Source organism: Leishmania braziliensis, chromosome 14 (assembly GCF_000002845.2).
Source record: "Leishmania braziliensis MHOM/BR/75/M2904 complete genome, chromosome 14".
NCBI classification, from domain to species: domain Eukaryota; phylum Euglenozoa; class Kinetoplastea; order Trypanosomatida; family Trypanosomatidae; genus Leishmania; species Leishmania braziliensis.
In genome coordinates this window covers 543,311-568,267 of record NC_009306.2, presented here as the reverse complement: position 1 = coordinate 568,267, position 24,957 = coordinate 543,311, and the positions used below count along the sequence as shown (strand labels likewise).

The 24,957-nt window shown below is 59.0% G+C and overlaps 9 protein-coding genes across 9 annotated transcripts; all 9 read right to left on the bottom strand.

Annotated features, from left to right (window-relative positions):
* Window positions 1-460: 460 nt before the first annotated feature.
* Window positions 461-2,881, bottom strand: LBRM_14_1460 (conserved hypothetical protein; the record flags this gene model as incomplete). The annotated part of the gene is made up of 1 exon (XM_001563382.1): window positions 461-2,881. One exon carries the CDS (start codon window positions 2,879-2,881, stop codon window positions 461-463), a length of 2,421 nt encoding a protein of 806 aa, XP_001563432.1.
* Window positions 2,882-3,837: 956 nt separating this feature from the next.
* Window positions 3,838-5,559, bottom strand: LBRM_14_1450 (conserved hypothetical protein; the record flags this gene model as incomplete). The annotated part of the gene is made up of 1 exon (XM_001563381.1): window positions 3,838-5,559. One exon carries the CDS (start codon window positions 5,557-5,559, stop codon window positions 3,838-3,840), a length of 1,722 nt encoding a protein of 573 aa, XP_001563431.1.
* A 771-nt stretch (window positions 5,560-6,330) lies between these two features.
* On the bottom strand, window positions 6,331-6,789 carry LBRM_14_1440 (putative ubiquitin/ribosomal protein S27a; the record flags this gene model as incomplete). The annotated part of the gene is made up of 1 exon (XM_001563380.1): window positions 6,331-6,789. The coding sequence occupies one exon, from the start codon at window positions 6,787-6,789 to the stop codon at window positions 6,331-6,333; it is 459 nt and encodes a 152-aa protein (XP_001563430.1).
* A 1,323-nt stretch (window positions 6,790-8,112) lies between these two features.
* On the bottom strand, window positions 8,113-8,571 carry LBRM_14_1430 (hypothetical protein, unknown function; the record flags this gene model as incomplete). Its single annotated transcript, XM_001563379.1, has 1 exon — window positions 8,113-8,571. The coding sequence occupies one exon, from the start codon at window positions 8,569-8,571 to the stop codon at window positions 8,113-8,115; it is 459 nt and encodes a 152-aa protein (XP_001563429.1).
* A 2,309-nt stretch (window positions 8,572-10,880) lies between these two features.
* On the bottom strand, window positions 10,881-11,501 carry LBRM_14_1420 (hypothetical protein, unknown function; the record flags this gene model as incomplete). Its single annotated transcript, XM_001563378.2, has 1 exon — window positions 10,881-11,501. One exon carries the CDS (start codon window positions 11,499-11,501, stop codon window positions 10,881-10,883), a length of 621 nt encoding a protein of 206 aa, XP_001563428.1.
* Window positions 11,502-12,143: 642 nt separating this feature from the next.
* Window positions 12,144-13,004, bottom strand: LBRM_14_1410 (conserved hypothetical protein; the record flags this gene model as incomplete). The annotated part of the gene is made up of 1 exon (XM_001563377.1): window positions 12,144-13,004. One exon carries the CDS (start codon window positions 13,002-13,004, stop codon window positions 12,144-12,146), a length of 861 nt encoding a protein of 286 aa, XP_001563427.1.
* Window positions 13,005-15,328: 2,324 nt separating this feature from the next.
* LBRM_14_1400 (hypothetical protein, unknown function) lies at window positions 15,329-17,038 on the bottom strand (the record flags this gene model as incomplete). The annotated part of the gene is made up of 1 exon (XM_001563376.1): window positions 15,329-17,038. One exon carries the CDS (start codon window positions 17,036-17,038, stop codon window positions 15,329-15,331), a length of 1,710 nt encoding a protein of 569 aa, XP_001563426.1.
* Window positions 17,039-19,010: 1,972 nt separating this feature from the next.
* On the bottom strand, window positions 19,011-21,839 carry LBRM_14_1390 (conserved hypothetical protein; the record flags this gene model as incomplete). The annotated part of the gene is made up of 1 exon (XM_001563375.2): window positions 19,011-21,839. The coding sequence occupies one exon, from the start codon at window positions 21,837-21,839 to the stop codon at window positions 19,011-19,013; it is 2,829 nt and encodes a 942-aa protein (XP_001563425.2).
* Window positions 21,840-22,774: 935 nt separating this feature from the next.
* On the bottom strand, window positions 22,775-23,614 carry LBRM_14_1380 (conserved hypothetical protein; the record flags this gene model as incomplete). Its single annotated transcript, XM_001563374.1, has 1 exon — window positions 22,775-23,614. The coding sequence occupies one exon, from the start codon at window positions 23,612-23,614 to the stop codon at window positions 22,775-22,777; it is 840 nt and encodes a 279-aa protein (XP_001563424.1).
* Between the last annotated feature and the right edge of the window lie 1,343 nt (window positions 23,615-24,957).

Sequence of the window (24,957 nt, the reverse complement as noted above, 5' to 3'; positions counted from 1 at the left end):
TTGCCTGGTGCTTGGCCATTGCGAGCTGAAAGCAACGAAAACTTAAAACGACTCTATGAAGAATCGCGTTCTGCGGTGGTGCCCATGTGTGCGTCTATGCAGAAGTCTGCGTATCGGCAAGTGTGAGAGTCGAGACATGGCAGACGTACGTGCCTTCGCTAGAGCGTGTACACACACACACACACACGCACACACAGCACAGCACAACACTCACGGGCACTGGTGCAACTTATATAGAATTATAGATAGATATAAACAACTGGGATCAGAGAGAGGCGTAGAGCAGATAACAGCAGAGAGTTGAAGAAGAGAACGGTGAACACCTCGCAGTCGCGGCCGCCATGCACCACACCAGCAGACGTGAGGTTGGCAACGATACAGAGCTACAGAGACCGTCCAACGGACCTCACGCATGCCAGCGTGTAACGGCGCAATGCGAGGGAATAGAGAACGCAGGGGGTCATGAGAACATGTCCGCAAAGAGGTCCTCACCGGCGTCGGTGAAAGATGCCGCCAAAAAAGGTACACGGCGCCGCGGTGGCGGCACCGCCTTCGACATTGTGGGGCGTGGCGGCAGTGACGTGTGGGGCAGCCGTGTCCCGCTGCCCACGCTTGGAAGCGCCACGAAGTTCCCTGTGAAGTGAGGCAGAAAAGAAGACGAATGTGCTGATGTTTGGCCGTCATCCCTGCCAATGGCGGGGCCGCGCGGTGTGCAAGCGGCCAGCGCAGAAGCCAACGCGCTCCCGGAGATGTGCTGGGCGGTTGTCACGGCAGCCTCGCCACATCCATGTCGGAGAACAGGCCTGGGAAGAGGCTTCGCAGCAGCAATAGGCGGAACAGCGCCCGCGCGCCTTCCGTGCGGGCATCGCGGGGAGGGCGATGGAGAGGACAGCCGGATGTCTGACATGTCGCTCCAGGAGTCGGTCTCCGCAGCAACCTTCTTTCGACTATTCACCAAAGAGAAGCTCGAATCTGAAGACTCGTCGCTCATTGCTGAAGTATATGGTGACATGGCCGATACGCGCGCCGCTGCCGCTGCGGGGGTGTGCTGCACGCCACCTGCGCCTGCAACGGCTCCTCCGTTAACCTTTCGCTTTTTGCCAGACAGAGAAACACGCGACGCTGCTGCCACCGGGGCCGCTCGTGTCGGTTTCTTTGCCACTGTGGCAGGCTTCACGGAAGTAAGCCGGTACGACGGGCGCAGGGTGGACGAGGCCGTCGACTGGAGCTGTGGTGTTGCGTGGTTGTTGGTCATCACACGCGCAGCGCCGCTTCGCTGTTCCTGTGCCGTCAACTCTGCCGCTGCGACCTCCCCATCCACATGCGTGGTGGTACGGTATCCAGGGTTGCTATGCTGCGACGACGTAAGAGTCGACGCATCCACCGCCTCCAGCGCTGCCCGCTGCCGACGCGACGCAGTCGTTTTAGTGACGTGCGACTGTCTCACCGCACGTGCTCGCTTGCGCTGCGAACGACGCGCACTCCGTCCTTCCTCCCCTTCCTCTCTTCCGCCAGCCGCCGATGGCCGTTGAGCGCTTTTGGCGGCGGCCACTGCGGCAGAAGCGTCAGCACGTGCACGACACACGTCGTGAAATAGCTGCGCGTACAGCAGCCGCCACTCGTCCTCCTCGAGATCCACTGCGGCTTTGCGGCCCTGCCCCTCCCTTAGCAACAGCGCATCTCGCGCGGCAGCGGACGCTGCCGCTGCTCGTGTCGCACGCAGCCGCTCCAGCCGCTCTTCGTGCCATGTACGGAGCTGTGTAAGCTCGAGCTCCACCTTCGTCCGCTCCTCCGCTTGTGCCGTACGCTGTTGGGAGAGCCGCAGCTGATCACGTTCGCAGAGAAGGATGAGAAACGCCAAGGCGTACACTCGGCGCGCAAGAGGCTGAGTATGCTTCTCCTCGCTGTGCACAGAGCGCTGCAGCTCCGCTGCATGTGTGTTAGCGAGTCCCTCGGCGGTTACCAGATCGGAGAGTTCTTCCGTAGTCCGCGCCAGATGCATTTCGTGCAACTTTAAAGCCTCCGCGTGCGCTGTCTGCTGTGCCGTCAAAGATTGTTTTGCCTCAGACACCGCCGCCGCCTTCTCCTGCAGCGTCTCGTGCATAGCCGACAAGGGCGCATCGTAGTTGTCGATCGTGGCTGACAGCGCGGCAACGTCTTCCTTAGCTGCTCTGCACATGTCATCGAGAGCCTCAGCGTAAACACTCAAAAAATCCGAATGGGACTTTACAGCGAGAAGCTTTCGCTCTGCTGTCTGCTGCTCTGCCATAACACGGCCCTCACGTGCAGCTGTTGCGGCTTGTGAGCGAGAACAAGCTGCATCACGCATCTCCAAGCACCGCGTCACCCGGTCACGCAGCACACTCGCCAAACGAGCATGCAAGGCGGCGTGCGAGCTGAGCACCCGTGTCGATTGCACTACAAAGACGAACGCCTGTCGGCGCACGCGTAATGTGGCCCACAACAACTGGAGCGCCTTCGAGAAGCGCCTGCCTGCGCAGTGCAACTGCGTCTGAGCCTGCAGGGCTTGCACAAGGAGTACAACACGTGCCGGATGACCTGAAAAACTTCGTATGCCGTCCTCAAGTCGCTCCACTGCAGCGAGCCCTCGCTTCTTTGCCTCCGTGCTGCGGCACTGCAGCGCAGCGAGCTGAAGCGCATGCTGGGCAAGCTGATCGGCTAGCTGGTGGTTCTCGCGGCGGAGGTCAGCAACATCCTTGCCACGCCGCGTGACATCCGCGACTCGCTGCCGCAGCGCCAAGATAGCGGTACGGCGGCACCTCTCCCCATCCAACAGCTGGCGCTCCAGCCGCTCGTAGTGCGAGGATTGCACAGCCTTCTGACGAAGGAGGTCATCGGTACATTGAATCAGCGAAGACATGACGACGGTTCGCCCTGCAAGAGGGAAAAAGAAGTGTCAGAGGACGGGGGAATGGGTGGTGCTGCGGGATTGGGGGGTTGTAAAAGAGAGAAGCGAAGCACACACACACACACCAAGGCGAATCTGAGGGGTGCGTTTGTGCTGCCGTATGTGCGCCGGTGTCCGTGAGCCTTTCCTCGTACGCATGTGCACGTGTTGGAGAGTATACAGGACAGGGAGGAGAGAGGGTGAGATGAGCAACAGATGGACGGAGGTGATAGCGTGCGCGTGCTTGCAGAGGCGATACAGGCAAGGAGAATGACGAAGCGGTGCGCCGATGCCTCCCCAGCGGGCTGAAGACGACAGCCGTGCGTGAGAAGTAAAGCGCATATGCACACATGCGCGCAAACATGCGCGCATGTGTCGTGTCGTGGGGGGGGAGGTGAAATCCAATGTGTTGAGCCTCTCTGCTCCAAAAGTCCTAGAGAAGTGCGAGAAAGAGCGAGGGAGGGAAAGCGGCGGTGGCGATTGGCGGGCCGCAACCCTAAGAAGATGCCAGTCGAAGGCGCAAACGAAAAAGATGGCGCTGTGTGCCACCTACACCACCACACCTTACCCCTTAATGTCCTCCACACAGAGAAGAAGAAAGGGAAGGGGGAGGACGAGCTCGAGCACGACAGCAGAGACCCAGAGAGGAGCTGAGCAATGCGAGAGCGAGTTTTCCAGAGTCTGGCATACATCAGAACGAACAAAATGAGAAAGCGCAGAAGAGAACGTGACAACAGACGGCAGAGGGGTGGAGAGCGACACGAGGAAAGCACGGACGTGTTGAAAAGCTGTGGTGGCATCCACCGTCCCTCTCCCCCTCCACTCACATCCTTACGTCCATAACGAGACGTTCAGTGCTGCAGCAGAATCATGCCATGCTAATTTGAGCCCCCCCCTGTCAAGCAGGCCGCCTCATCACTATGGCACTATCACCGCGTGTGAGAGCCGAGAACATGACCGAACTGGTCATCAAGGCTGGCCTTGAGGGCAGCTGCACTGGTGTAGACGCGAGACAGCCACGCACCTGTCACGTCTGTCACGGACGGCGGCAGCGACAACGCCGCGTCGCCTCCGGCTGTGAGAGCGCTGTGCCCACTGTTGCCCCACCACGCATCCCACAACACCCTCGTCTGCGCAGCCGGTAGGAGCACCAGGGCTGGCAGCAGCTCAGCCTCGACCTCACCAGGTTCTGACATGCGGTGGTGCTTCGATGCCGCGTGTGGCAACACAACACTCACAAGACCGCCGTAGCTGCCACCTACCCCAGTGTTGCTGCGACGCCGTGGGCAACCACCACCACCGCCGCGCCCACACGCAAGCTTCATCGCCTCCTCTGCAAAGGTCGCCTGCACGTAGGCCTTCAGCACGCGCCACAGATGGACATACTCCACAAGGGTGGGCCACGTGGAAGGGTGCCGTCCGGCGGTGAAGTCGGTAAGTCGAGGTGGAGCAGCGCCAGGCAGATTCAACCTACCGCCAGGCAACTGCGGTTCCCGCCAGAGAGTTGCCGCCTCAGCAGCAGCACTTGTAGCCGCCTGCTGGAGCACTGCAGGACGCAGAAACGACGACGAGGAGCGCATCTCAACAATTCGAGCACTGCGGTACGCGGCCATGGCGACTGTGAAGCACCTCCCCGCCTCCTCAAGAGAACGTGCGTTGAGGCCCTCGTTGCACTTCTCCGGGGTCGTCGCCACATCGATTGGCAGAGGCGGCCCCTTCGGGAGTGAACACGCAGAAGAGGAGGCGGTGGTAGACGGCTCATTGACGCTATCACACAACGGTGCGGTGCTCGGGGCGTGCGCGCCGAACGTGTGGAGTGAGGGTATGAAGGTTAGATTCACATGGGAGTGCTGAAACGCCTGTGTCACCCTGCGCGCCGGCACACCGGCCATGCAGGATAACAGCACCGTATTCGGTCGCAGCAAGTGTATCGCAGCAGCTGTGTTGGGCAACGATGGCAATGACGCTGTCACCGCGGCCCTATTTTCCGTGAGGCCCGCGCTCGTGGTGGTCTCTGTCGCTGCCGAGGCAAAGAGGTCTCGCACCACCTCCTGCAGCTGCGCTGGAGGGCAGGCCAGTACCACAACATCGCTCTGCGCCACTGCGTGCCGGCCGTGATGACGAGCAAGACAGTGCACCCCCAGCTCCGCGTAGGGCGCCAGACGCTCTGGTTGCCGTGTGATGACAGTGATGTGCGATGGATGCACGAGCGGATCTCGAGTAGCTGGACTGGAGAAGATCCCCGTTCCACCGCCACAGCCGCATATCAGCCGCAACATCAGTTCACAATGTGTGCCACCACCGATGATAGTAAGTTGCATATCAAGACGGTCGGACGGCACAAGGGGTGGAAGAGTAGAGGAAGACCTAATCGTCACATCCGGCAACAGCTGCGGCTGCGCGGGTGTCGACATGGTCTCGGCGCCTGCCTGCTGTCGCTGGGCCTGTGCACGAGCCAGATGCGCGAATGCCGCATCGTCCTCGTGGAGGAGGGCCTTGACAACAGAAACAACATAGAGGAGGTAGTAGTTGTGCTCTGCCAGTGTGCGGTAGACTAGGGGGACCGTCTCGGCTGTGTGCTGTAATGATGCGTCGGCACAGCCACTTTCGCTGAGCACCGTGTTGAGCAACAGTGCGTAGTCCGTATTCATGAGTGACGCCGGGCAGAACGCATGCTGACAAACAAAAAATGGGCGCAGATAGGCAGCGCACGCATGCACGAGTTCAACGCGGGGGTCGCTTTCTGTGGCACGTGTGAGGGAGGGGAAGAGAGAGGCGAGAGAAGAAAATAAACGGCACAGAGAGTGACATGAAGCGAGCGGTACAGCATGCGATACAAGAAGAGGCACCGTGCATCAGCCGCCGGTCAGCTACACACACACACGCGGGGACAGGTATCATCACGCACGTCGCACCCTTCGAAACCGCAGTGGCGTCCCCTCCTTTACGCTTCTTCCTACGCTCCGCTTTCTCTCCCACACATTGTCTGCGAAGCGCTACACGCTGTGCCCTTCACTGCTGAGCAGCGGGCAGATCAAAGGCTCGGCGTTCCTCCTCTTTTCGTTTTCGCTTTTCGAAGGGAAATGATGAAAGGACAGACACGCGCGCACACACACACACGAACGCACGCACGCACGCGCGCAAAGATGAAAAGAAGGGAGGGCGTAACGATCGAAGCGAAACGCTGAGCACGACGGGGGCCGCACCGACGAAAAATGGCGAGGCGATAGGGGAGGCAACGACTTCCCTCCTGAGACGAGAGAGAAGACGCCAATACACACACACACAGGCACACAAGGACCGGCAGATGTACGCGCCGCTCATGGAAGCTTTGGGTGCTTGCTTGCTGCCATCATCTGTTTCCCTCGCCACCTTACTATCTCGTTGCCGTCATCTCTTCGGGTTGCTGCCGCCAACACGCACTACTTGCCCTCCGCCCTGTAGGTCAGGTGGCACTTGCCGCAGTACTGACGGTCCTTGTGCTGAGCCATGTACACACCCGCGCCGCACTGGGGGTGCGGGCAGTCCTGACGCATGCGCTCCACCTTGTAGGAGCCGTCGTCGTTCTCCGTCACCTTGAAGTACTTGAGCGCCCGCATCTTCTCCAGCTTGTGCCGGTGGGTCGGCTTCTTTGGCTTCGTGAAGATGCGCTTCTTCTTCTTCTTGCCCTTACCACCCTCCACCGGGACGACAACATCTACAGTGGACCCCTGAGACAGGCCGTAAGTGGCGAGCGTCTCCTCCTCGGCAAGGCACATGCCCGCGAAGAAGAGGTTGCCCGCTGTCACGTTGGCCTGGACCTTGAGGGACGCGACGGTGTCCTCGGCGGACACGCGCACAACCACCGTGCGCCCGGCGGCGTTCTTGATGAAGATTTGCATGACCCTGAGACGATCTGTGAACGAAGAGTTGGTGAAAGGGAGAGACAAACACGTTTTATTACGAGAGGAAAGAGGCGCGGTTGATGGCCAGAAAAGGGGTAGCGAAGAGAGTCGCCAGCCAGACGACGGTTGTGAGTTGGCAAGGGCGCCCGACAAGCGGAGGACGAGAGGCAGAGGAGGAGGAAAGTAGGGAGAGAGGGGAACGTATACGTGGCGGTCAGGTAATGCGACAGACGGCAGGCAAGCACTACGCAAGAGTGATGCCTGAAGACCCTACACCGCGGCGACTCCAATGAGCAAAAGTTCCATCTGCTGCCCTCCGGACTGGGGAGGGCTGAGACAGTACAAAACAAACGACACTCGGGCGCACAGACGCGCATGAATCGGCTGGGCAGAGAACGCGCGCGCGTTACAGTGAGTACAGCGTAGAAAGAAGCGAGCCACGTGCTTGGGAACAGATGAGGGGTGTCGATGAGAAGTCGGGCGCGAATTGGGCCCCGGAAAGCACCCAGGCGCAGACAGCGAAAAGTTGACTGGACTGGCACCTCCTACACCCCTGCCCCCCTCGCACATCTCCTCAAGACATGAGTGCTGCAGCAATGACGCAGGTACGACTCTCTGTATGTTGGCCTTTTTTTTAGTGCTCAAGAAACATCGGCAACGTGAGTCCCGCCTCCACCGCTCTCTTCTTCCCCGTTTGTGTGCCTTCACGGGTGTGATGGATTGAGGTAGGCCTCCCCACAGTAATAGAAGAGCGAAACACGTCAATGGGCCTACACAGGGAGATACAAAACAAACCGCAAGCAGCACATCGGTACCACACACACACGCACACACACAGAGACATACGTACAAGCAAGCCTACCAGCTCGTCTAGTTCACTGCAAGAAGAAGAGGGTACAGACAAATTCTATAACGTCGATGGGTTAACGATCCCTGCACAGGCGCACAAACACCCTCGAGGGGCCTTTCAGCAAGACAACCGCGAAATCAAAAAGGGAGAGAAGACGTTGACACAAAAACCAAGCCAACAACGCAAGAGAAGAGATACGGGGAGCGAGCGGGGAGAGAGAAGAACATACGAAACAAACAATGGGCAGAAGAAGAAAACATTTGAGGTGAGAAGGACACGCACACACACACACACACACGCACGCACGGGCGTGCCGGAGACTCGAAGAGAAAAATAATACGGTTTCCTGTGTCTCGTGTGTGTGTGCGCACGCACGCGCGGACCAATGCGAGCTTTAAACAACCCAGGAGAGACAGACGCCGATAGACACGCCTGCCGCGAAGCAACAGCTCCGCGCCTTTCAACTCTGATCACTTCCAGAGCTCTGTCCACACGGATGGGGTGCCGACTCTGAAGGCCGTCGTTACGTTGGCGATGTTGTCACCGGAGCACGAGTGAGCGGACTGAACAACGTAGTAGGCCAGCGGCATAAAGTTGGTGATGCCGTTGCTTGTGACTTTGCCAGCCACCAAGACAATCTGGTCTACCTGCAGTGAGAAGGAAAGCGAGGCACCCGTCTTCAAATCACCGCAGGTAGCGTCGTAGCCGCAGGACATGCCGATAAGGCTGTAGGACACACCGGGGGTGGACGTAGGTCGCGTCACCTCCAACGTGGAGGCCAAGACGCTCACGGTGTACGGTGCTGTTGCAGAGGCGTAGGCCACGCTATATTGCGTTGAGGGGCCTGGGGTGCATTCCCACTGGTACGAGGTAGGTGGTGCTGTCATATCACGATAGAGCATGCTGAAGCCAGTGCCAGCGGACTCCATAATAGCCTGATACTCTTGCCCAAATGCACGCACAGAGGCGGCCGCATATGTAGGCAGAACAACACACGGTGCCACGAGAAGCACAGCCAGAAAAGACGCAGCAGCAGCAGCAGCGAACGCCACGAGACGGGATGCGCACGTGGCGGAGGACATCGTAGGCCAACAGGAAACGTCCTCTCACTAACCAAAACGAAAATGCAATCCAGCTCAGGGGAGAGAGAGAGCGAGAGCGAGTGGGTGTGGCGGGTATGCGGAAGGCACCTGCCGGCACACAGACACCGACATGCAAAACACAGAAAGCGGTGAATATAAGCGGATGCGATGCTCAAAAGGTGGGGGAGGGGGGACTCGGCGGAGGCAAGCTAAGTGAGGAAAAACGAAGAAGGAGTAAAGAAACGAGAGGTGAGCGGCACTGACGTCGTGAGGCTCGGTAGAGGACGAACGAGAGCGCCACCTCTTCGACCCCCCACCCAAATGTACACGCAGACACGCAACGGGCGTGCGACGCAACGACACACAACTCGTGTGGGGTGAGGTGCGGTGAAAGTTAGAAAAGGTGGCAAAAAAGGCAAAAGCGCTGGGGTGTGAAGGGCGCTAAATCGAGTGACGATCGCACGGATTACGTGCTTGTGCCTGGGGCTGTGTGTATGTGGGTGTGGGTGTGGGTGGGTGGGTCGAGGGTCGAAGACAGTGAAGAACTGCTTTAGATTTCAAAGGGGAGGAGCATGCATACATGCGCGTAGATTGCGTTCATGGGTGGGGAAGGGGAGATCGCGCGTCACGGATGCGTTGGTGGGGAAGCCATGGGTACATTTCATCGGTGTCATACCGCGTCGCATGCGCCAGCACAAACAGAGACACAAATGAGTAAAGGCGATCGAAAGAGAGAGAGAGAGAGCAAGAAGGATGAAAAAGAGAGTAGGAGCAGTTTATAAGCAAATGAAGATACGAGCACAGAAAGGGCGTATACACTTGCAGGTGCCGGAAGAGCAGCAGAGGGTGTACGCCATGTCTTCAATAATGTTCATCCCCCGCCTCGTCTTCTCCCACGTAGCCTGAGCCATATGTGAGCACGAGTACTTGAAGCATAAGCTGCTGCTGCTGCTGCTGCCCTCTCTCCGTACCACATCACCACTTCCGTGACGTCTCGCTTCCTTCAAAGACTCCCGTCGTCAAGGGACACGACGTGCAGACCTGCAGGACGCTTACACATTACTCACATGCGCTTAATTGGGTACACGTGTGTGTGTGTGTGTGTGTGTGTGCACAGCGCTTCATGCGTCTCCTTCCAGACCGCTACAGCTGTCTGCTGTTCTTCGTTTCTTTCGCTATTGCGCTTTATGCATGGGCAATCGCTTCCCGACTGCAGGGGCATCCCAACCGCCCCCCCCCCTCCTCCTCTCTTCCCCTCCACACATACACAAACTTTCTCATCAAGGCTGACCGGGTGGAGCGTTATTCCTCCACCGCATACCCAAGCCATTCAGACAACACCGGATAAGGATGAGGCCGATCCCCGTCGCAGCTCAGCACGGGAACACACACGCTCATGTGCACGGAGGGAGGAAGAAAGCGAGAGAGAGAGGCTGCGTTTGCGTATGTGTGGTGTAGAAGTCATGCCACTCGAGGGTAACAGCCACCGTGTTCTGGGGAAGAATGAGAGCGAGTGATGAGAGAAAAGAGGGGCACACACACACACAGCCTTACACACCAACACAAGAGCACCTCCCACCACATGAAGTCAGTAGGGGGAGGGGGGTGGGCGAAGTAGAGAGCAAAGAGCTGAAGAGGGTGAATGGGGAGCGTTACGCCATCCTCAACGCCCTCCACCGCGGCTGCACAAACAACAACTTCGAGAAACATAAGCGCACACACGCACAAAGTGAAGAAGAGAAAAACAGAGAGAAAAAAGAGGATCCAACGCAACACAACAACAACAACAGTCGAGCTCTGCTAAGAGAGAGAATGGAAAGATCAGGGGAGAGGAGGAAGAGGGAACAATGTAGTATGCTGTCGGTCGAAGACGCGCACAAGCCAACAAGTATTCAGCAATGACTCAAGCCACGTTGACTGCCCCAAGGCGATAGGGGGGAAAAGGGAGGCCGTGAGACGACCAGGCACGGACGCCATTGGGCGACTCCTGCCGGCATCAACCCTCATCCGCTCCTGCGCCGCCCCTCGCACAGTCCGCAACCGCCGGTAATAAAGTCTCTAGAAAAAGGAGAGGCACATAAAAGAAAATGGCAGACGCAAAGCACCGACGTACAACCGCGCGTAAGATGACCCCCCCGGGCCATCGGGGTACATCACTACGCCAGCTCTGCAAAGACAGTGCGGAAAGTGTTACGATAGAGCTCAGAGACGTCCATGTGCAGGTAGGTGCAGCGATACGCGTCGACAATCATAAAGCGCGCCATGGGGAGGATGTTCTTCATGCCCTTGTCGTTCGTGACGACGCCGGTGACAAAGACGATGGTGTTGGACAGGAAGGGTAGGAGGATGTTCTTGCCGTGCTGAACCTCCGTTGTCAGCGTCCCGTTTGGCCAGGCTGAGGCACCAATGAGGCTAACGGATGGACCAAAGACAAACGAATCCTTGTAGACGAGGAAGCCGTGCTCCGTGGCAAGTACCCCGTAGGGCGAGGAGAGCGACTCCATGGTGAGACTCAAGCCTTCCACCACGCTCGAGATGGCCGCCGTGCAGTACTGCTGCTGCACAGCCGGGGGGGCGCTGAGGGTGCGGTAGAAGTCCGTCATGCCCACGTCGATGTCCTGCAGCATAACATTAACGGCATTCTTCAAGTCGGTCACTGTGGCCGCCTGGGCCGGCACGCCGCACACGCTCAGCAGCACGAGCGCTGCAACGAGGACAGCCACGCCGAGCGTCAGGGGCGCCGGACGACGGGAGCTATTGGTTGAAGAAGACGTCATCTGTATAACGTATGTGTTTCCCCTTTCGCTGTTCAGCGTCAAGGGTAAGAGAGGGGAGATGATGGGGGGAGGGGAGGGGAAGGGGAGTGCAGCGCACAGGTTGGGGCACGGCGAAACGCCGTCGAGCATCTCACTTACTCTACCATCAGGAATGGCGAAACAGCCCCGCCCGAGAAGAACGGAGAAATACCGGTGTTGAGAAGATGGGGTGAGCCGGGTGAGCAGCAGACGGCGCCTTACGGACTACCTCTGCCCCTGAGCGGACTGACAAAGGCGTGCGGAGCGTGGGGAACTCATGAGAGAGAGAGGGGGGGCGGGGGGGAAGTGGTGGTGTAGTCTTGAGAATCTTCTCTGCCATGGCTAGTGGTACACGGAGGAATACGATGGAGACAGCGTGAAGCATAGACCCCATAGCACCGCTGCCCCCTCCCCTCTCCAGGGCGCCCCACACCACTGAGCACAGATGCACAAATCCATCCAAACAAGAGGGACCCCCTACCCTCTCTCTCTATGCGCACATCGGCCACCTTAGAGAGAGGCCCAAGGCCGTGAAGCGACATCTCTGTTGCCTCCGTCACCGCAAACTGCCGAGACGCGAGTGCAGCCGGCGCCTCGGTCAGCACGATTGGCCGCCTCGGTGGATCAGGGCGCCGGCGATGGGACGGGGACCTGTGCAGTGCTATCGGACGCCTCAGGAGTCGAAGACGCAGGCGCGTCACCGATACGCTGTACGGCAGCTGCTGCGGCCCGCATTTCAGCCTCCTTCAGTGCCCGCACGCAGTCAGAGGCTGCAGTAGTGATGATGCCCTTCTTGTGGCGCAGGCCACCAGCGGCTAGCTTGAAGTGCTGCTCAAGGCTGGTGCGAAGCGCCTTCACCCCGAGAACCGCGCGGTCCTCAGGGGTCATGGCGAGAACGCGGCGATAGACCTCGACGAGCACCGCGTCATCCGACGGGACGGCGGAGGCGGCAGGCACCTTAGTCGCAGACGCTTCCACTGCAGGCAAAGATGCAGGCAGCTCTTGATGCAACTTCTTTGCCAGTGGCTCGTCATCCGGATTGACAGTCGCAGGGCGCTTCGCTGGCGACGTCTTGGACTTGGCTGCTGCCGAGCCGCTATGCTTGAACTTGCCATCGTCGCGGGGGGCCATCAAGAATTGCGCGACTCCGGCCGCCACCTCGGCGTGCGAAAGCGAGATGTGCACGTTGATGCCTAGGGCCTTGATAACATCGCGAAGGCGGTCCTTCGTCAGCTTTGCAATTTTCTCCGACACCTCAGCCTCCATTGACATCGGGCATCCTTTGAAGCTCGCAAGGGCGGCGCGGCGCTTGCCACTGCTGCCGGCACGGCCGTAGGCAATGCGGTGAAGTGGCTCTAATGCCGCCTCCAACGCCTTACCAGCGGCCCCGCGAGTGGACACGGCAGTGAAGCAGGGCAGGCTGCCCAATGCGGCACCGGTGCCTTCGTTAAAGTCGAACCGAGGTTCTGCTTCCTCTTGCGACATGGTCTCCTCACAACGCACTGTACCCTAAAGAGAGAAAAGGGGAAAGGGTGCTGGGGAAGTCAGTAAAGGCTGAGTAGGTTGGGAGGGGGGGGAGGCAGACGCCAAACACGATGGGGAGGTTATTATCTATGAAGAAATTGCGTAAGACGTGAGTATGAAACAGAGAACAATCCGAGTAGACAAAGAAAACACACATGTGTGAACATATGCGGAAGAGTCAGCTTTGTTGTGGCAGTGTCGCCACCCACTGCAGCGTCGCGTGCGCCTTTTTGTTGCTGCTGTGATACCTCTTCGTGTTATTTCGGATGTGTATGGGGAGTGCTGTGTGTGCAGGTATGCTGGCGAGAGTGCGTGGTGATACGTAAAAGAGGGAGGGAAGAGGAAAATGCGTTCCAGCACAACAACTCCACATCGAGATGGTACGCACACACACAGCGGTGCGAACACGCAGACTCCCATATAAAAAAAGCGAGAGAAAAACAAGATGAAGGGCAGATGGAGGAAGAGGACACATCGTGTGCTACGCTTCCGGTCATCCGTGCTTGGGAGGCGTCATCGAGCAGGGCTCCACGTAGAGTCACGTGTTGGAGAGAGCGCGCTCTGTCCACCGATGAGTGCCATGAGGAATCTGGAACCCACCCATTCATCCCCACCTACCGCAACCTCTCTTCAAAGGGCAGGTGCTGTCCTACTACCCATCCCCTCTCCATCATCGCGGTAGAGACGATAGGCTAAAGAAGCGAGAAGAACAACACTAGCCGCTTGGAAAACGAGAGGGGATGATTAAGTGAAGCAGCACGATGAGCTTTTAAAGCTTGACAAGCGGAACACAACTGACAAGAGGTGGGGAAAGGGAGGAGCACGAAGTACAGCAGAGAACGCAACTACGAACGGTAACAGCAAAAATGCGACAGCAGGGCACACCGGCACACAAAAACACGTGCGCGCACATGTAAACATGTGACAACCTCCGTCCCCTCGCCAACGTGAGCGAGCGAGCTACGGGAGCAGATGAAAGAAGGAAGAGTAAGAGGGCTACACGGAGGCCGTGAGCGAGGCAGCCTATTCGGCCCCATCGGCCCGACTTCTGGGCTCTGTGTGCGTGTGTGTGGGGGGGGGGGGGGGGTGCTTTACTTTAGTGTAGGTAGATTAAGAGGAACACATGTGTGTCTTGACGTGCATGTAGGGGTGCAATCAGACTGCCACCAAAGGTGTGCTGACCGGCTGGGGAAGCGAAAGACGGTGGTGCTGAAAGGCAAGGGGGAAGAGAGTAGGGCAGAGGGCGATGGGCGAACGCCTGCATCCACGCCCCGTGGCACGTCTCTCACCACTACGTCGAGGTCTATGTATGTATATGCGCGCTGGTTTCTCTTTCAGCCGTGAAGTGAAACGGGTAAAGCAAAGGGTAAGGAAGATGGGGTGCTGTTTGGAGGGAAAAGGGAATCTAGTGACGGTTGTGCTCTGCTATCGCTTATAACTCGGCAGCTAACAGTGCCTGTCAACCCCCCCCTCCCTCCCTCCCTCCCCAGGGAGGTGTAGATGGTGTGCGTGAGAGAGCGGGCATATGTGGAAAAGCCAGTGAATAAAAGCTGAGCGTTAATGTGCGATGCCTGAGGAATCGGGGGGGGCTAAACACACCGAAGGAAGCGCCAACGTCTGTGAAGCCTGTGGTGGGAAAGAGAGGCGTGGACGTTGAAGATCACCTACAGAATGATGAGGGGCATGGGGAAGAGGAGGTGTGGACGACTACACAGTTTTGTCCCCTCAGTGTTTGTGGGGAATGTGACCCTTGCCAGTGCGGTGCGGTGGAGATCAAAGATTTCAAAGCAGTACACCCCTGGGCGCGGCACGTTCTGAAGACTGACGCATCAGCTGGGAGTCCCTCGAAATGAAAATGCTCGCGCATGCGAAAGACACGCACCAGACAAGGACAAGCAGCACTGGCATTGAGAGACAACTTTTTGTGCATATGTGTGGGTGTGTCTTACGTTGACCTGCATGCGATCAGCAAACATTTTATCAGCGCCTCTCTCTTTTGCTTGCGCCGAAACCCTCGCAGGGACCAGAAGGAGATGGCGAAGGGACACAAGCGAGCGGCAACACGGGTGGCCCCAACCGCCCACACGCGCGCCCACCAGCGCGAGCAGAGAGAGCGTGGGAGAAGACAGAGGCGAGGGGTGCCGTGGGTAACAACACTTGGACAGAGCACGGGGAGCGACCGCCAACCACGACACTGCAGATGAAGCGCGACACACAGACAAGACACCACAAGAGGCCAACTCATCAGTGCAGGAAGCTGGAGCGGCGGAGTACTACACCAGGGATCATAGTCGCCGCAGCGTCATGGCGACGCTGTCAGCACGTACCACATCACCAAACTCGCGCTCCAGGGCGTCAAGTGCGTAGATGAGGGTGTTCGGTGGCGCCTTGGCCAGCGCGGAGGCCTCAGGGCTCAAGAGGGCATCTTTTGCACCACCGGCCACTGGTACCTCTTCCCATTCCTCGTCGCCACTGCTGCTCCAGCCGCCCTGTGCAGTCGCCGGAGCCTTCACTGCTGCTGCAATGGATATCGCATCCACAGTCGGCGTGATGTGGCCTTGCAGTAACCCCTGGTCGTCTAACACGCGCTCCGCCAATGGGAGCAGCGCATCATGCACCGCGTGACGCAGAAAGCTGGTAGTGGCCGCAGAGAGCTGACGATGAGAAGAGGGTGATGGTGCTGGAGGAAAAGCGCTGGTGGCCGATGCCGGTGATGGAAAGAGACGATCCGCGAGGCCGCGAACGGCCTGCACAGCCTCCGTGAGCTCTGCAGACTTCTTTGACCAGAGCTGCGGTGACGACGTGGCTGTAAAGAACACGAAGCGCTCCAATGCAGCCTGGAGGTAGTCGGCCACAGTGGGTAGAACAGTAGCGCTGAGGTACGCCGCCGCCTCGACACGGCCCACGGTCCACAGCACTCTGTATTCCTCTCTATAGGAAAGCGAGGTGTGCATCGTGGCACCGCTGGAGCTGCTACAACCACCAGCCGTAGTAGCAGCCGTGGTTGTGGTACTACTAGAAGACGCTACCTTGCTCTCATGTGAGTGCACCGCACTTTCAGGAGACGGTGCTGATGAAGGGGCAGCCAGCAAGCCATGCGAGTACCCGCGCTCAAAGACCAGGCTGCACCACCACCACATACAGTGCATAAAGAGCGCTTGAGTCTCTGCGCACACCGTGAAGTGGTGGAATGCGGCTGCCGCATTGGGTGCCGCTGCGGCGGAAGCATCGCTGCCACAAGCATGTGCAGCATCCAATAGGCTGTGGAGTGTTGCGGAGGTGACGTCAAGCCAGGCAGCCGCGCGATCGTCGTCCGCCACCCTAAGTATACCTTCAATCGAGCTGAGAAGACTGTAGCCACACCGCCACCCGATGTAGATGCTCGCGGGAAGGCGCAGCATCGACTGGACAGGGAAAAGAGATGAGACATCACTCGGGGCAATACATTGCACGATGGCTGTATCGTCTCCCGCAGCGGCTGCTGCACCAGGTACACAATGTGTGCGGCCAGGCGACACCACGGAAGATAGAGCGGTCGTCGTGACAGAGACGAAGAGCCGTGTGATGATCTGGTGCACAAACGCGGCGTGAAAGCGGACAGAAGATTCCGGTACGGCCGAAGCGCCACTGATCGACTCAGTTGCGGCTGATGAAGAGCTTCCCACACCGTCAGCTACACTGTTGATAGTAGCCGCTGCAGCGTCACGAGGCCGGACAATGTTCAAATCCACTAGCTCCTGCACCTCCATCATCGTGGAGCACACATCTGTCAGCTCTGCGTCGTGCCATCCTCCCCAGGCGAGTGACGCAGCACCGCTAACGCGATCAGTCGACTCTTTTCGAGAACTCGCACTTACCTGCGCAGCCCACCGTGGGGCACAGACTGCTATGTGGCAAGCTAACGACTGCAGAAGCTCATCGACGCGCGCGCTGAGCTCTTTCTCAGCAAGCTGTCGCTGCTCCGCGCGGGCCACACGCTCAATACGCGAGCGCATCTTCAGACCGAAACCAGCGCGCACACAGACGGGCAGACGGGAATAGAAAGAGCCCTGCGATACACTTTTTATGTGAAGAGCTGCACGAGTACAGAGAGAAGCAGGCAAAGGTGGGAGTGTGGGACTCGATAACTCCGGCGCCAAGGAAGAGGCTTTGCCGCTTTGTGCGTATGTGTACAGTTGCCGTGTTGGCGGAACGATCGCTCAGGTGGCCGTCAGCGTTTCGCCACTGTCTTGGGTCACCTGGGGAACCGCCTGCGTAGACGTGTGTGCAGACACAAGCGCACGGTCTCGCCCAAAAAAAAATGCGTTGGCAAGAAAAGAGTGGACGCAAGAGGAAGAAGAGAACGACAACGCGGAACGTCAAAGGCCGTAAAGACGCTGAGCGAGAGAGACAGAGGTACAGAGATCGTGCCAGTTGCGCGGCGGCAACGCAGCGCTGCCACACCGTGGTAGGACGGCCACAGCAGACGCGCATAACATTTGGAAAACTGCTCGACGGGGCTCTGTCATGCCTTAGGAAGGCAACAGGCAGAAGTCGAATGCATCGATCACAAGTGGTGTGCAAAAAAAACTCATCGCACAGTGGCACTTGAGGATGAAGAAGAGAGGGAGGGGAAAGGCAGGAGGGCGGCACGCGTCCCTCGCTCCCCCATTGTGCACGCACTCAAGCGTGTCGACGGCAATGAATGTGCCCACCGCGTTTTCTGCTTAGCTTCTCATGAACATGATCAGTGTGAACTGCCGTAGTATTCTGTGCAAACGTGGGGGGGGAAAGTACCGGAGGAAGGAGTATCTGCGCAGCACTTCCTCGACGTCACTGTCGCCGCTGCCATTCGTATCACACGCACTCTCTCCACTGGCGCAACTGGCAAGTTTCTTTCCCCCGTGTCCACCTCCTGCCATACCACAGGAAGCTCAGCTCCACCCTACACCGGCCCCTCGCTGGCCCATCGCACCGTGCGAAGCAGCCGTAGGCACGCGAGAGAGCAGTCCACCTGCGCAGCCATCCGAGCACCGCCCCAGCCCCAGTCCCCCTCGGGGGAAGGAGGGGGGGCTCAGGGCTCCCCACACCGGTAGGCACTGAGGATCGGAAGAGACAGGCTCGGGTCACGCTGGCGCCTGGCCCATCGCGTGCGCGGTGCAAACGCATTCGAGCCCGCAGGTCGCTCCGACGCCGCGCCACCCAGGGCCTCACCGCCGGCATTCGCAGCGACGCATCGCTCGGACCTCGCTACGTCGGAGGCGCTCGACCCTGTCACCACCAGAAGCGGCCCGGCACTGGCAGGGAGAGGGGGGCGCCTGGCTTCCCCACACACACACACACGCAGAGTGTGGGCACCAGGGGGTTCAGCTCCCACGTGCGGGGGTGTCCGCTTCCCGCGTCATTGGGGTGCCAATGACGCTACAGGAAAGAAGAATGGCCCTTACTGCACCTTCCGCTCTCTGCACAGCCCACAAAGGATGTCGGAAAGACGGGTAGGTGCAAGAACAGCAGAGAGAGGAGTCAGCCGCAATGTTGATCGAGTAGGTGACGGCGAAATCGCAAGTGGGAGTGGTGGTTTACGAGGTCAAGGGCGAAGGGCACAGCGTAGAGGAGAGAGAGAGAGAGAGAGACGCACCACCCCCACCACCACACAGAGAGAGAGCGCGCGCGAGAGAGCAATTTATGAAAAGCAAGCCGAAGCTGTACATCAACTGTGCAAAGACACAGCAAGGAAAAGAGAAGAAACGAAAGGAAAGGAAAACAACGAGAGAGCGCGCGCTCTCGCCAACTGAGGACACTAGGAGAGGCGCGAGTGTACCACACAACAGCACACAGAAATGCTGGAACAACCTCTGCCAAAGGAATCATTGAGGCAGAGAGGGATGCGGTGGTGGCAATCCATCACACCACAAACCGAGATACACATGCCTCGCTGTACATGTCCACAACCTCGAAAGGCAGGCGTTGTGTTCTACGTTGCTCGCTTTACATGGGTTCTATCGGAGGCAGCGGCTCGCTATTGGTGCTACGGTGGAACGACCCGTCAGGGCTGCCGGCGGAGCGGAAGGAAGAGGTGGTGACACCAGTAAAGGCAGCCTGACCTCCGCCGCTCCCTACACGTGGCGGTGCCTGCTGCTGCTGGATTGTGCGAGTAACGTTGTCATGCGGATGATTCTGCGGATTGCGGTTCAAGAAGGGGGTCATGGTCGCTGGAAGTGCGCGAGGCCGCATATTGTCCATTGGCCGGTTGCAGCCAAGGCAGCGGAAGCCCTTGAACCCAGTCAGCCCATCTGGCGTGCCAGCGCCGCCGCCGACGTTCGACTCTGCCATCCATCCTTGGAGGTTCGCCACATCCTGCTTTGTTGCCTTGCCGTCGATCATGTCGCGCAGAATGCCGAGTGACTTTTCTAGGGTGTCGATAAGGCCGGCGTTAGTTGCGTTCAATACCTGCTCCACCTCGCGCATCAGTCGTTCCAGCGCATTTTCAACGTAGTCCCGCTCAGCCTTGTTAGCCACGAGGGTAGCGTCGGCCTTGCAGTGCTCCAGTCGCTCGACGCGGTCCTTCAGGTTTTGGGCATCCTCGCCGCCCAGCCCGCCGCCGGCGAAGCGCGTGTTGTACGCCTCCTTTAGTGCGCTCAGATCTCCTTGAAGCTCGCGAAGCATGTTCACCATCGCCGCGCTCGCCTTACCGCCCTCGGCGTCGCCGCTGTCACGATGTTGTGCGTTTGACAGCTCAACAAGCTGCCGTAAAGCGTTAAGCTCATCGCGCAGTTTGTGGAGGGCGGTGCGGTCAGCCTTTCCCTCGCTGAGGCGTTCGATATTCGCCTCAGCACGCGAGATGCGCGAGACCAGATCGGCCCCGTCGCTGGCGCTGCTGCTGCTGTGTTGCTGCGCCTTCGCGAGAAGGGACTCATCCGGCAACTCTGTGCGGTTCGCCTTCACCTCGTCCAGCCGGCCCGCCTCCCTCTGCAAGCGCTGCAGCGCGTCCTGAGCCAATTCAACCGCCACCTCTACCGACCTCACGGCCTCGTTTAGCTTGCGAATGTCATCCGTCCAATCCCGTTGGCCCTCCTGCGCAGCCAGCAGCTCACTGAGCTGCTTCTCCAGCCCCTTGACGGCACCCTGAAGGGCGGCGAACTGCACAGCATTCACATCCAACGCGCCATCGCCCACGGTGAGTACGCTCTCGAGCTGTTCCCGTAGCATGCCCTGGCTAGCCTCCAACGCACGCACGCGCTGCTCGAGCTGAGACAAACGCTCGTCGAAATTGACGACGTGGCGCAGATTGTCCACGTCGTCATCTGTGAGACCGCGCGCCACGCGCAGCTGCTTCTTCAGCTCATCCAGCTCCCCCTGCAGCTGGCTGTTGCGGTCTTGCGTGTGCTTACGGCCTTCCATGGCATCGCCCTCAACGCGTGCCAATCGTCGACGCAAGCCATCGAGGTCATCGTTGTCCACTACCACACCAGCCCAGGTAGCCGCGTCGTCCGCCTCCGGGTGGTTCGTACGCAGGAGCCCAACGTCTTCCTGCAGCCCCTTCATCTCTCCCAAAATCTCGGCCACGACGCGGTTCAGGTATGCGATATCCTCCCCGTCGCGGCGGAGCTTGTCGAACACAGACGGTGGTGTTGTCGGCGAGCCGATTTCAAAAGCGCCGCCGGCACCGACTGCATTGTGAGCAGAAACGCGCCGCGCCGCACCGACTGCCATGCGCTTCTCCGCATACACGCTTGGCCGGCGCAGGTGTTGCTGCTGAACAGATGCCACAGGCTCAACGATGGCGGTGGTCGCCTCACGGTGCTCGCCGGCATCCTCACCGCCAGTCGCTGCCGCCGTCCACATTAAAGACGAGTTAGACGTTGTCTTGGGCGATGACAAAGCAGTGCGGGTCTCCTGCAATACAGTGGTGGGCCGAGACTGTAGGAAGGAAACAGACGAGCGACCCTGAGGTCCGTAGGGGCCATCCACAGAAGACATACCGCGGCGAGGAGGCGCACCGCCACTAACGGATATGGGCAGCGCGCTCAAAGAGGACTGAACGCGAGCCTCGCTGCCACGAAGGCCCACTTCGTGGTCGCCCTCGGCGCGCTGGCTGACCTCGCGGGAGTCGCAGGAGGCAGAGTACGGAGCCTCCCATACCAGCTCGAGCGCTTCGTGGGCCTTGTTCAGGATGATGTCACCTACCGGCACCGACACCACCGAAGCCTCGACGGGGTCTTGTTGTCTCTGAGAGGTGGCGGCGCTGCCGGCGCTCATGCCACGCGCAGGGGAAGCCATTCCAGACCCCCTAGCACCCTTGCCGAGCGAGTGGGCAGATGGAGTGGCGGCGGACTTGCTGGCAGTGCTCAGCGACGCGTGGCGTGAAACGACGCCCGCTGTACCTGCAGCGTAGTGCTGCTGCCTGCGAGCCGCATAGATCTCGTCGATGGTGTGCCGACCTCGCTCGGTGTCGTCTTGCAGCTCGCCGAGCAGCTCGTTGAGCCGCGACATCTCTTCCCAGATGGCCATGTGCTCTGCCTCAGCGTCCTTGCCCTCCTTGACGCTGTCGTGAACGGTCACGGGGCCCTGCGCGACGGCAGCAGCCGCAAGCTCTTGCTGAGCTTCCTGCAGGGCTTCGTTCGCTGCCTCCAGCTCTGCCATGTTCGCCGTCAGCTGGGCGATGTGATTGTTCTGCGTGGCGTTCTCCTTCTCCAGATGTGAAAGCCGCTGAAGGATGTCCTTAATGGTGAGCTGCAGGGGAAGGAAACTGAGACCGACGTCGATGAGCTTCGATAGGTCGACCTCAACCTCCACATCCCGCGCCTCCACTGACATTTTTCCAGGCTCTGCTCTCGTTGGGTTTGGAGACGAGAAACGCCGTCCCCTTTCGAGTGTGTGTCGTACGTGCAACGAAGAAAACGAGAAGCGACTGAGGCGGGGGAAGGAAGAGCGACCGTGGGTCTGCGGACGCCTTCACAGTACTCCCTGGGGGCAAACGCGAGACCAGAATACGGCGGAAGAAGAGGTGCGTGCAAAGCACACAGGGGAAACTCCTACTGGACCTCGTCACAGTAAAGGGAAGCGAGCGTCCTCCACAAAACCGAAGGACAGCAGAATGGCGCAGCAGACAGCAAGAAGAGAAGAAATCGAGGGAAAAGAGCGAGGAAGGGGGGAATTAAGGATGGCCCAGCACAGTCTTCTCTCTGTTAGACGTGGAGTCGCTATTGTAAGTGCAGTGCGGCAATGAAGCGACGGGCAATGAGAGAGCAAAATGGCCCGAGTGAAAATGAGCAGCGTAGATGGGGGAAGGCAACGCGAGAGATTCACATGAGGAGAGACACCATCGATCAAGGCCGGGCAGCCACCATCCGCCACCGTAAAGGAGGCTCACCTGTGCAAGGCGTATACAGTGAGTGAGGGGAGGTGAGAGCAAAGCTTGCATAGACTGGCGGAGTATTCATGTGGAAAACTTCACTCGTGCTCTACTATCCTCTTCATACTAGCCCTCCTCCTCCCCCCCCCCTTTACCGCAATTTCTACAGCTCTTTTCCCGTCTTCTTGCTCTGTGCCTGTACGCTAAGCCTTGTGACAGTGTGCTGCTCGGGGAAACTCGCTTCGCTTACGTTCGTTCTGCATGACCTCTCCTTCACTCTCCGCACACAGACACAGCCGCGCGCGCACATCCTTCATACTTACCACCACCATCACCGCAACAGCCACAAGATAACAGATATGGAGTTCTCTTGCAGAGAGGCACATGCACGCCCGCTTCAGATACGAATGCGGCGCGGCAGCAGCTCGCGCACATCCTTCGCTGGTACCAACTCCTTCATCACGAAGTCGCGCAGACGGTAGAGACCCGCTTCGTCTTTAATGCGCAGGCCATCGCACCCATCGAGCCACACGTAGTTAGCTGCCTGCATCCTCGCCTTGCTGGGGGTGTCATCAATCAGCACCGTATTCTCTGGTTGCGCGATAGACGGGAACTGCGCAAACACATGCGACAGGTCCTTTACCGTGGCGTGGCTGTCGTCGGCAACGGCGGCGTTGAGGCGACGGAAGTCATCCACACGTGTGTGCTCGCGCGCCCAGACAAACTCAAAGTGGACTCTCTGTGGCTGCGTAATGTCGATGATGGACGCCGACACACTCTCCTTAGCCGCCGCATCGGATGTGGCCGGTCGATTCTTCTTACCAAAACGCCCGCCGCGTCCGTCTCTGGCAGATGCAGCAGCGTCGGAGGCTGCGTCTATCGCAGACGCGTTGGCCATCTCGTGCTTCGTCGGTGTCGCCGATGGCGCTGCTGTGAGCACCGAACGAGCAGTCACCGCCGTGGCAGCCATCGCAGCAGCCTGTGGCGCCATGTTCCTATCGAACACAGCCCTCACGAGCGGCTGCGTGTTGCGCGCAGTAGTGGAGCTCCAAATCGAGAGACGACAATGCGACTGTAGTTCGTTAAGAACCTCCATCATGTGGGGGCGCAGCCAGACCTTCATCATGCCCACAGTGAGGTCTGGCGCTGGCATACCTTCCGGGACGTTGCGGACATGGATGCGCTCCACGAGAGTGCCACGTAGACCGAACACGAGCAACGGCTTTAATGCTGGCATTGCCGGTTGTGTGTGCGTGTGGGTGTGTGTGTGTGTCGGGACGGGGTCCGCACGTTTTCGCAGGACAACGGTGAGTCGAGCAACGACGAACAAAAGAGGCGTGGCAACGTGAGTTCTGCGTCGGAGAGGTCAGAGCGGCAATAAAAACGAGAACGAAAGGTGGAAAGCGGAGCGATGAGAAGGGCTGTGCAGCGCAACGAGCAGACAATTGGCGGAGACACGGGCAATCAAGTCGCAGCATGTCGCCTCCTGCCCGGTGTGACTTCTGCTTTGGTGCTACCACCCCAACGTGACTATCCTCGGCGGAGAGGATGGCGTCAGCTTCACATGTTCACCCTCGCCATCCCCAAAAGACTGTCACGATGATCAGAGTGTCGAGTGCTCGCACCACTATGCTTACGGGTGTCCACACATGCACATATGACTGCACCCCATCCGCTCCAAGGAAAACGTGAGGACACCTTCGCCTATTTCGTCCTTCTCCCGTGTGCAGAGGTCAGTGTGTATGAGCGTTGCGGCAAAGAAGCGAGGGGAGGACAGCAAACCTACAAAAACAAAAAAAGCACGCGCATGCAATGGGGTAGCTGTGCTCAAATCAGCCGCTAATGTGAAGATGAATAAGCCGGGCCCCTGCAGAAACAACGAACAATTTTTACTCTCGCCGTGCCCACTATTCCACCACGCACAAGCCGCCAAGCCGACGCCTACACAACCACAGCGCACCTACGCAGCTCTGTCGCACGGCGGCTACGTCAAGGAGCCGGGCCAGCTAGCACCGCTTGGCGCCGTTCAGCCCCACAGCGATCTCACTCGGCATACAGCGCAGGCCAGGCCCAGCACGACGCCCAAGGCAGCTAGCGAGTAAAAACAGTAGACGCATGCGCATATGCGCTGAACGGTCGACACGGCTCGTAGTGAGCGAGCACAAACACCCTCACGACCGCCCGTCTCCTCGGCACAGCGCCAGCCCAGGCCTGTCCGCCAGCACCAACAGCTCGCACAGCCGAATACCCCAGGACGGGCTGCTGCAGGCTGAGTGGCTTCCCCAGAGCGAGTAGGGCACTGGGCCCTGAGATACCACGCACGGTGAGGTGGTCAGTATAAATCACGGCTCCCCGGTAGAGAGGGGAAGAGGAAGGTGAGATGAGAAGGAAAGGCAAACATGCGCAAGGGACACGCGCATGCGAAGAAGCAAAAAGAAGAGAAGAGGCCAACCGCCGCGGTGTGTCCCCTCCCCTCTGCCGTTTGTTCCAGCAAACCGTCAGCGGAAGCGCAGAAGAACAGAGAAACGCAGGACGGGATAAACAAACGAGAGCCTACCACAGACACACACGGACATACCG